This window comes from Malurus melanocephalus, unplaced genomic scaffold (genome assembly GCF_030028575.1).
Source record: "Malurus melanocephalus ecotype Western Australia unplaced genomic scaffold, MMel_1.1 scaffold_17, whole genome shotgun sequence".
Taxonomy (NCBI): domain Eukaryota; kingdom Metazoa; phylum Chordata; class Aves; order Passeriformes; family Maluridae; genus Malurus; species Malurus melanocephalus.
This window is the reverse complement of record NW_026623249.1, coordinates 2751067-2762014: the sequence shown is the minus strand read 5'-3', so window position 1 is coordinate 2762014 and position 10948 is coordinate 2751067. Positions and strand designations below refer to the sequence as shown.

The 10948-nt window shown below is 45.0% G+C and overlaps 1 protein-coding gene across 2 annotated transcripts; it reads left to right on the top strand.

Moving 5' to 3' along the window:
* Window positions 1-248: 248 nt before the first annotated feature.
* JOSD1 (Josephin domain containing 1) lies at window positions 249-10783 on the top strand. 2 transcript variants are annotated; one of them, XM_057388496.1, is made up of 5 exons: window positions 249-312; window positions 728-1541; window positions 6579-6707; window positions 6822-7016; window positions 8357-10783. In XM_057388496.1, exons 2-5 carry the CDS (start codon window positions 1357-1359, stop codon window positions 8454-8456), a joined length of 609 nt encoding a protein of 202 aa, XP_057244479.1. In that variant the 5' UTR covers window positions 249-312; window positions 728-1356; the 3' UTR covers window positions 8457-10783. The 2 variants fall into 2 exon arrangements, with proteins under 2 accessions (XP_057244479.1, XP_057244472.1); XM_057388489.1 differs by lacking the exon at window positions 249-312 and adding an exon at window positions 319-459.
* The last annotated feature ends 165 nt before the right edge of the window (window positions 10784-10948 follow it).

The window sequence follows — 10948 nt, the reverse complement described above, 5'->3', positions numbered from 1 at the left end:
CGGGTAGAGGTGCCTATCCCGATCCTCCGCCTGGCCGTACGCACGCTTGTAGCACCCCCGCTGCAAACTCCAGCCTGTAGCACGGAACGACGCCGGGGGAGGATTTATGTTTGTTTATTCAGCGGGTGGTGGGACCGCGTTCACTTCTGTCCCCGCTCGTTTTACCGTGACGTCAGAGGGGGCGGGACCGACGTCGGCGCGTGCGGGGGGCGGGGGGCGCGCGCGTGTGTGCGTGCGTGCGCGAGAGTAGCGCGAGCGCGGCCCGGCGCGCGCGTGCGCCGGCGCGGGGCGGCCCGAGGGGCCGAGCGGGCGGTGAGGAGGCGGCGGTGGGACCCGACCGGCCTGGCCCGGCCCGGCGGGGCCCCTCCAACCCTCCCGAGGGGAAGGGCGGGCGCCTCGGCCGGGCAGCGAGCCCCCAAGGGCTGGGTGGGGGTTAGACGGGGGCCCGTCCTCTGCGCGGTAGGCTGCGGGGATCGCTGGGCCTTGGCTGTGGGAAGCGGCTCCCGTCCGGGTTGTTGTTGTTGTCGTCACTGTTGTCGTCGTTGTTGTTGTCTTGGTGGTGGTGGTGGTGGTGGTGGTGGAGGTTGTAAGAGCGTAGGGTGGAGAGGGCCGTGGTGAAGAAGTGCGAGGCAGGCCGTGGGGCTGGTCCTGCCTGCCCTACCCACGCTGCCACGGGCTTTGTGCTGCCTCTCGTTGCTAACGGAGACTTCCCTTTGTCGGGGCGCAGGGTGACCTGTGAGGAATCGCCTTCCCGGCAGCCTGGACTTGGGCTTCTCGTGGCCTAGCAAGAAGCGGTTTCCTTTCTCGAGCTGTTGGCATCTTCCTGCCAGGATTCAGTCGTTCCCAAAGGAATGGAAGAATGCAGCTGATAAGTGCTTAACCGCCCTGTGCTCCTATAGGCAGCACCAGGCGTTGGCTTCATCTTGTCCCCTTTGGCACTTTGGGAGTGGGTCTCCTTGTTACCTGGTCTGGGTATCTTTTTTAGTGCCACTGTAACCAAAGGAAATGGAAGAAAAGGAGCGATGTGATAAATTCCAGCTTGTACCTTGACACTAAGGAGAATCATATATTTTGACGTTTTTATTTTTTTTTTTCTGTGGAGGGGAGGAAAATACTGCATTTTATGGGGTATGGGAGGAGGGAGGAAAAATATGTTGCAGATCTTCATATGGTTTCTAAAACCAGCCGTCAGAGGCAATTACTGARTAGACTGAAGCACAAGAGGAGGGTTTCTGAGCTGGAAGCAGCAATAGCCCACAGAAGAAAGGGGCAGTGGGCTGTTGTTGTGACTGTGGAGGCAAAAACTTCAGCCTCCTTCATTTTTCACCACCTACTCCCCATCCACTCATCGAGAAAATGAGTTGCGTGCCATGGAAAGGTGACAAGACCAAATCGGAATCACCAGAGCCATCCCAGCTACCGCCACAGCATATTTACCATGAGAAGCAGCGTAGGGAGYTGTGTGCCCTCCATGCCCTCAACAATGTCTTCCAGGACAGCAACGCCTTCACTAGGGAAACCCTGCAGGAGATTTTCCAGAGGTAGGATGCTCTCTGTACTGGTATTAGCTTCCTCTTGTCCTCACTTTATTGGAGAAATTTTTAGGTTATTTGGGGGGAAATAGAAAAGGAGGGATTCAGCTTGTAACCATTGCTTTGAACTGAATGTATCTTGTGTTTCTAACCCCAGCCTTTTATTCCCTCTCCATGTAGAAATTCTTTCTCATATTACTTGTTTCTTAACCTGTTCTGGCTGCCAGTTTTTGGTTCAAGGGCTTTATTGCAGTTGCTGTCATGTGGTTGGACTGCTGTTTTTTTCCCTACTCAATGCATCTTCTACCTGTCTTCCATATTTTTTGCCTGTGCCTTGTGTAGAAAAATTATCTTGATGTTTATAGTGGATTTGGGGATTGCCTTGGGAGAATGAAAATGGCAGGAATGAAAAATGGGTCATCATAAAAACTTACTGACTTAATACTGCAACACTTAAAAGTTTTTTAGAAATTAGGAATTTTGCCAAATGAGTGACTCCTTATTTGGGTGGTTCAGTGAAGTTCTTCAAATATTATGTTGTTTTTTTTTCATGCAGCAAAACCCTATGTACTCTCTCAAACTGGATTTAATTTCAGTAACTGGATGCCCATTTCCTGTGGCATTGCTAAATGTTTCCCAGCAGCTTCAGATAATTAATAAAGTGGTTTTGAGTTTTAAGGGATGAGTGTAAATTATTCATGTGGCCTCTGCAATAGCTCATATTTTGCTCAGCATTTATTTTCTGGTGTTTTGATGCTTTGTGGAAATTYTCCTGTGTGAGCCTTTATGAATTCTGGTGACCCACCACTGATGAAGCTAAGTGATCATATAGGGAGAGGGTTTTCCTCTGATGCTCAACCTGCAAATGGTGTAAACATTGTGTAAGCTGCAGTTGAACACCCGTTACCAGCAGTTGCCAGCATGTGTTTGTGACAGGTAGGAGTTCACATGTTAGAGGACAGCAGCTGCTGTGGGGTAAGGCAGTCATGGTACCCCATGCTGATGAGCAGGGAGCTGTGTGCCTGTTGTTTCTCTCCTGGAAACTGGCGAATTTATGAAACTAGTGCTTGACTCATCCAAACTCATGCCTGTCTTTGGCAGATGAAATGTGGTGAAGGACATTAGCAAATATCAGATCAAAATGCTATTTATTACAGCATGTAGATGAAACTTCTGTTGGTGAAGTGGAGCTGGTCCATGGCAGGCTCAAGGCATTCTTTGTCCAGTGTAAGGACACTGTGGTTCTGTTCCAGAGCATCAATTGTCAGAATCTTAATCACAGCTGGATTGCTCTTGGCYTGAAGCAAACAATGTGGTAGAAGGAGTGTGGTGATCTAATTAGTTSACTTTCATTGTGCTTGGTGAGACAGAATTAGTGTGCAGCATGAAACCTCTTAGAAAAAGACTGAATATTAATCTTGTTGGACCTTTTTCTCTAGAAGGGTGAGATTGTCTTTTATTCAAACCTGGAGTTGTTCCATCTTAATATTTATATCAAGATACATAGATTGATTCAGCCCCATGGCAATGTGGAAATATACATGGATATTTCTCTTGGAAATGGATGAGCTGTTAGCCATGCATAAGAATTGCCGCTGCCTTTCTATTTCTGTTGGGTGACTACTTGTGTGTAGGTCTCTAACTTGTCTTTAAGAAGTGTGGATTTAGTTGCCCTTTGTATGTTACTTGTCTTTCCTGTGTCTAGTCATATTCTACATTTGATAAAGCACTGATGGATATTTTTAATAACCTACAAAAATATTGAGGTCTGATATTTAAACCCAGTGTTGACAAGGTGACAAAATCGCAAATAAACTTAGGCTCTCTAGCTTTTACCACATTCCTTGGAGAATGATTGAACCACATTGTTTAATCATTAGCTTCCCTTTTGCTGCATCCTATTCTGTAAGGCCAGGATAGTCTGATGGTTATCATCTCAAGYGTATGCCAAAACTTGGGCTGAGCACCCCTCTGATTTTGTAGTCTTTCCCTCTTCTTTCTTCTAATACAAGAAACACCTTTTTGAGGTTCCACTTGCTTTTGTTGCTGGAAGTATGATTGCATGTTCCAAGTGCTGCATGGAGATACAAACAAAATCTCTTAGCTTCACTGGAGTCTGCGTATTGAGATGTGATTAGGAAAGACAGCTGGATGCAGGAATCTTTGAGCCCCTTGTATTAAGACAACATGTTGATGAAAGTTTAACTTAGAAACATCAGGAGGATTATTACCTGGATTTCTGTTCAACTTTTTCAGTCTTTCTCAGCTCAGTGGCTAGATTAAAAAAAAACAAAAAAACAAAACAACAATTTGATTCCTTGTCTAGTCAGAATATCCTTCAGCTGATGAATGTGGACTCTACTTAGGTATGTGTGAGTCAAGATGTTGAGGTAGTTCTTGGGCAAGTTTGCTCACAGGTGCCAGTTCTTTGTTGCCTGTGCTGGTCTCCTCATGTAATTTCTGKGTCTCCGGAAATTACATGAAGGAAYAAAGATAAACGTGTTCTTTCAKCTCTTTAATTAATTTGTCTCYGAAAAATGGTGCCATACTTCTGCAGCCCAGAGGATTCTCTGAATTGTGCTAGTGCTCAGGTGAGTTGGTAGGCTGAAGCAACAATCTTGAGGAATTAGAGGTAGCCAAGTTATCTTGCTTTATGGAGATGCTSGAAGAGCTGTGACAGGCTGCAAGTTCCGTCTCTGTAATTAGCAATATACAGCCCCATGGTGGATATTAACAAGTTTTCCTCTTACCATGGACTCCTTTCTCTTCTGTACTGAACTCGCTTCCCAGAGTGTTCTGCTGCAGTCTGCTCCACTGCAGGAAAACTCAGAGCTGAAGTCAAAAGCTACCTGTSTGTAGCCTCTCCAAACCTCACTTGCTCTGAAACTCCCTACTCAATCCACTGCTTTYTTCTGCTTGTCAAATGCCTTACGCTATCGCTGTGTCACTGAAAACTGGGAAATAAACTCTCCARCCACTTGGTTAGGTAAGAAACCTGACACTACTTCATTCAGCATGCTGGGTGCATGGGCATCACTYCACTTAATGTGCGCACCCAGCAGCCTAACAGACCAGGTTAGATGCATGGAACCAATACCTTTTCACTGCATTTCTACTACATATGCATTACATTTCCTAAATACATACATATATGTTGATTATTTCCATGGATTTATGTGGATATTGGTAGGGGTCTTTCGTGGTCGTTTGGGAACATCCCATTTCCAAAATTTTCCATTTGTGGTTCTAGATCTTCTAATGAATCTTTTCTACTTGAGAATATCTGAATTATATCATCAGGTCATGATACACTTCTCTTACCATTCTTGCCCTGGGACTCCATCTTTGTTCTCAAAACTAAGACATCTGCTAGTACATCTTAATCACTTATATAGGTAAATAAGGAAGCAGTAGCTGGTACAAGACTATTAGTCACACATGTAGGGAGTTAACACAAAGCCACATTAATCTCTGGCATTTGTACTAARTACTGTATGGCAGAAAACAAAGCATTAATCACAGATATATGGATCAAACACTATTGTGCTAAAGTTAAAAAGGATTTTCCAACATCTCCCCCCTCTGCTGCATGGACATCTTTTTAAAGAAATATAGTTTTTTTGGTAACAAGGGCAGGAATGTAGAAGGGCTGAGGGATTTTCACTGGATGAAATACGCCTGCACTGTGCTAAAGACTGAGCAAAAATGTGCAAGAGCATTAAGAGTTTTGGGGATGGAGTTGACAGAAGGGAGAGACACGTTTGGATGTTTAGATGATATGAAATCTGCACTTTGCCCTAGCAGAATTAATGAAGTTCTTATCAAGGAAAAGAGCAACTCATCACAACAGAACTCATGTTGGGCTTGACTTTCTTTGGCTTGGCATTACATGACTCTGCTGTTCTCTGCTCCCAGTTTCCCCCATGTTTGCTTTTCCATCTGTCATTTTCATAATAATATATCCCGTTGTTTTCCCTCCTTAAAAATTTCTTGGGTGGAGGGGGGAAACAAAACAATAAAAGTGGCTAACAGGCTTTTTTGCCACACATCTCCATGTTATGTCTGACATCCATTATCTGAACTTGTTCAAAGGCTATCTTGCATTTTGGCATGTAACCGCATAGCAGCCCACAGCTTCCTCACAAGGGGAGGTGGAGGGGCAGGCATTGATCTCTCCTGTCTAGTGACCAGTGCTAGGACCTGAAGGAATGGCATAAAGCTCTGTCAGGTAGCTGAGGTTTAAGTCAGGTATTAGGAAGAATTTCTTCACCCAGAGGGTGGTTGGTCACTGGAACAGGCTGCCCAGGGGAAGTCATCACAGCACCAAGCCTGAAAGAGGTCACCAAGAAGCATTTGGACAATGTTCTCAAGGTGTGGTCCTTGGGGCTGTCCTGTCCAGGATCAGCAGGACTCCCTGTGGATCCCTTCCAATTCAGGGATATTCTATGATTATAAGATTTTAATGGACTGTGGTTCTGCACCTTTAGATGCTGTAGTAATGCAAGCGATGCCTAAATAAACTTACAGGTCAAAGCTGAAGAGATTTGTTTGCAACAGGATTATCTGTTTAGTTACCTACAGCAACAGATATTTTTTTATCATCTAGCAAAAGCAACACTAGAAAGCTCCCAACCCCAAGTATCTTCACAGCTTTGTGTCTGAATACTTCCTCATTTATCCATGGGGGAGGAGGAACAAACTTCTGCAGCTACCCTCCCCTGCCTCTTTTTCTCATCCAGTCTTCAAGATTGGTGTTGACTGTTGAACTCTCAAAATTGTAATAGCTGTTGTCCTAAATGGCAAATTGGCATTTACTCCACCTGTAAATTGAGGAAAAATCATTATTGAACCGTCCTTCAGAAGTACCAGTTCAAGGGGTCAGGGGGGAAGAGCTTTGTGATTTCTTTCACATCAGAGGCAGGATCTTTGAAGGCTTTGTACATCAAAATTATTCTTGATGCTTTACTTAGTTCCCTCAGCCCCTTTTATGAGTGATAAGGGGGGATGGAGTAGTTTGTGTTTAAACTAAGTCTCTTCTATTTGCAGGCTGTCTCCCAACACCATGGTGACCCCCCACAAGAAAAGCATGCTGGGGAATGGAAACTATGATGTGAATGTGATCATGGCAGCACTTCAGACCAAAGGCTATGAGGCAGTTTGGTGGGATAAGCGCAGGTACTGAGAAGTTGTGTAATTCTGGAGGTGGCTACTGTTCGTAAAAATAAGAGATTGAAGTGAAAGCACCAGAACATAATCTTATTGATGTCTTGTTTTTTTGCACTCTTTCAGGGATGTTAATGCCATTGCCCTCTCTAACGTGATGGGCTTCATCATGAATTTGCCCTCCAGCCTTTGCTGGGGACCCTTGAAGCTCCCCCTCAAGCGACAGCACTGGATTTGTGTCCGGGAGGTGGGAGGCACCTACTACAACCTTGACTCCAAGCTCAAGGTGCCTGAGTGGATTGGAGGTGAAAGTGAGCTCAGGTAGGATTTCCACAAATCCTTCCCTGTTGGAGGTGAGAAATCTGTCCTTAAACAGTTGGCAATTGAAACATGTATGGCTGACCTTYAGTAGTAAAAACATGAGAGTAATAAGATTCTTATGCCTCCACTTGGATTTATGATCTGTCTGTGCAAAGCTAGGGAAATGCTTTTGGCAGTGGTGTCTCTGWGCTCAGGAGAGCCTGACTTGGACTCTTACGTGTCTGGCTCTGTCATCAGTGGTGAAGGTAGAGGCCATGTCTGATATTAGTGGGTGACACCTGCAACAAGATGTGCTGTGCCCTGCTCCCTCCTCGAACATGAGAGTATCAGCATTCTTTGCCTCTTCAGTAACAAGCTGTATGTTTCCACCAAAAGGCTTTCCAGRCTAAAAGCTGTAGCTTTATCCCTGACAGCAGTTAGAACTGTTGGTTAAGAGTCACTTTTTCTGTATTAGCATACACTGCCCTTCTGTCTTAGCGTCCCTTCCCTCTTTAATCTTAACACAAGATGGTGGTTGTAAATACTTTGCAAAGTTTCACCTGCTCTGAATTGCTGTTCAGTTTCCATTCCATTGTGCCATAAATCCACTACTAGCTTTGCTGTCTTGACTGGACTTSTTCTGAGATAGGGATTGCACATGTATAGTATTTGCAGACCCAGCCATGCCACTGAAGTTCTGGTAACTGGGGTAAAGTSACACTCCTATGAAGCTACTGTGCAGAGGTTCTGATGGATTTTATCWTGTTGTTCAGCAATAAAAAAGGGCTTTCTCTACTGGGAGTTTTGGAAATCTGGACCAAAAGATATTGGAGAAAATGCAATTTGACTTTCATATTTATTGGAAATAATCCAAGTTTGGTATTAGAAAAAGCTTAGGTGCAGAAAGGGGCTAAAGAAGCATGTCAAATGACCGGGTGGTACACTGCTGCTAAGGACAACTAAATTATGGGGTGTTATTTTTCTGCAAGATTTTTCGCAGATTTGTTGGAAGTATTTTAAGTTACKGCAGGATTCTTGGTCTTGAAAATATGAAGAAGCTGAACTTGGTATTAATTCTGTTTTTGCTACTTTGGAAAGTTAGAAAGTGGCATCTATATAGACATTTCTGCTGAGGTTAAGATAATATTTATCTCATTCCGAGAATTTTCCAGGTAGAGATGGTTGAATCTATTTGGTCAAGTTTAATATTTGTTTGGGGTTCTTTCTATCATAAAATAACTAAAGACAGTGGGTGTTTTCCCACATTTCTTGTCACATCCTGATAGTTAGTTGCATTTAGTTGTAGCAGATGACAAAGTTCTACATTCAGTAGCACTCATTTCTGTTTCTCTTTACGATAGGAAATTTTTGAAACACCAGCTGAGAGGGAAGAACTGTGAGCTCCTACTGGTGGTTCCAGAGGAGGTGGAAGCTCATCAGACTTGGAGAGCTGACGTGTGACCTGGGCCGATTCTGTCCTCCCACTACAGTTTCTTCCCCTTTACCAGACTCCTGATGTCGTAAAACCTGGATAATGGGTGCCCCGACTCTTTCTCATCTGGAATTTCCTTTGTTAGGCTCTTCTCTTCCTTCCTTGGTGCAACAGGGCAATGGCACAGGACAATGGGGGTGGTGGGTGAGGAAGAACTGAGAGCAGATTGGAGGAAACTGGAAGCCAGTCACTCACGTTAATTAGAAGGTGGATGAGCTGCGGTGCCCTTTGGCCAGCCRGAAGGTATTGCACTCTTGGAAAACTGGGCTGAGGGGAAGAGTGCCTGAAAACCTCTGGCCTCCCTTTCCCCACGTGGTTCAAMGCTGCGTTTGGTGGGACACTACTCCCTCCAGGGCTTATCAGGAAGGAGCAGGGACTGAGCACGCTGCCACCTCTTTACAGTTCTGTCCCTCCCAAACAAGTTGTCGTGAAGACATTAGCAATTCCTAAGGGTCTCTCAGGACACTCAAAACACTAGGAATGGTACGGTGCTCAGCACGACCCTCTGCTTCTTAGGGCTGGTTTGTGCCAGGAATTAGGAAACAATAATAAAACCAGTCTCATCTTCCAAGAAATTCTTTGGGTAGCTAGAGGACTCTTCCCGAGGGTCTCCAAGGATTTATGTATGTGATGAGCGGTTGTTTGGCAGTATGTGTCTGGCTAAGGTGACATGGAAACAGCAAGCACAGGCTGACAGGAGTATCAAGTTTCTGGGAGTGGAGAGAGGCTATAGTCTGCTTGGGTTTTGTGCTGTGGTGGGAGTTTTTTTTACCATTTTCCAACAGTTATTTTGGTTTTCTGCATGGTTGCCCAGTATTTTAGGGGCTCCTTGGAGAGAGAAGTAAAGCTGAAGAGGTTTTCAAAGAAGTAATTCCCTTTTATTTTCCTCTCTCCMGAAGTCTACCCCACAGTCATGGGATGTCACGTGAAATGAAAGAAGTCAAGTCKTAAAATGAAAATGAGCTGAGGAGGGGGGCCTTTATAGGAGTCAGTTTTGCCCTTTTATTGTTACCACCCGCTGGTGTGGGAGCTGCAGAGGGTCCATCAGAACTTTCAGGCTTTGGAGACACCCCGGTGCAGTAAACCAACCTCTCCTTTAGCATTGGCTTGCAAACATTCCATTAAYGGGTGAATTGCTTTTTCCTGCCTTCTGTGGGGAAGAGAGACTAGACAGGAGGATATTAAGAGGAATCTCYACCAGCTGTTTCCCAGTCACCCAGGCAAGCTGTAGCTCAGCCATGCCTTCCATGGCAGGAGGAGGAAATGCTGAATTTGGAACTGACTTTGCTGTGTTTAGTGCTTCCTGGCTGAGCTGCTGTTTGCTTCCACCTTTACATGACTTGGTTGAACAGCMACTTCTGGGACCTGATAGAGCAAAGGATCCTGCTCCATTATGCAGGAAACTCTCATTACTCACGTTTGAGCTGGTGAAAGGAGGGCTTTTAATGACCTTTTCTCAGTTATTTTTCTCTTCAGCACTCTGCAAACACAAGAGCAGGTGCTCGAACCTGAGAGACCACCAAAATGGCATTGTCCCAACAGACAAGAGAGGCCACATGAGGACAAGACGATGGTGTTTGCTGACCCCCGGACATCTGGCAAGCACTGTTTTGCAGTCCTTTGAGCACAGCCTCCCACAGTCAAGGGCAAAGGCTCCTACATTTTAAAAAGTCCTATTTCGTAACACATTCCAGTGACCAATACCAGCTGGCAGAGTTTTTAAACACTTTCCAGGCAGGATGTTCAGCCTGCAGGCATTCTGCTCCTGACTTGAAGCCATTTCTTCAAGAGGGGAAAATACAGATCTCAACRGCAACATTTTCTATGCTGATTGAAGTTGCACTTTGGAGAAAAACCCTGTTTGCATGGAAACTGCAAGCCAATGGATCAGTGCACAATATGCAAAGATGTTTTAAAATACTTTGGGGCTGCTTTCCTCTTCTTCTATGTCAGCTGCTTTCCCTGGGGAGAAACAGTGTGATACAGCTGCTCAGGTAAAGGGAAAGTATGATCACATCCCTGTGGGAGGTGAGGCTGCTGTGCCCGAGGGTGGGTGAGCTGGTCCAGTCCCACTGCTCAGGAGTGGGGAAGCCCCTCTTTGTTCTTGCTTGTTTGGTTTTGTTAGAGCCTTGTCTTGGGTTTGTTTACAGAGATGTATTTTGTTTAACCAAATATTAAAAATGGAAAAAAAAGTTTCCATATAAATGTCCTATCACTTCTGTATGTTCCAATGAATTGTTCTGTAACAAAGTATGTAAAGGATAAATAAATTTTTTTTCTTTGGTTATAAAACCACCACCTTTGAGTTAAGAACCTTGAAAGGCAGACACTGGTGCTGAGGTAGGATCACCTCCCTGAGAATTCCCATAAGCTGTGCCAGGCCTCCCCACCCCTCTGAAGGTGACCAAGCCATGTCAGTCCTTTCCCCATTGCCAGACTGCATATGAAATTGAGAGATCCC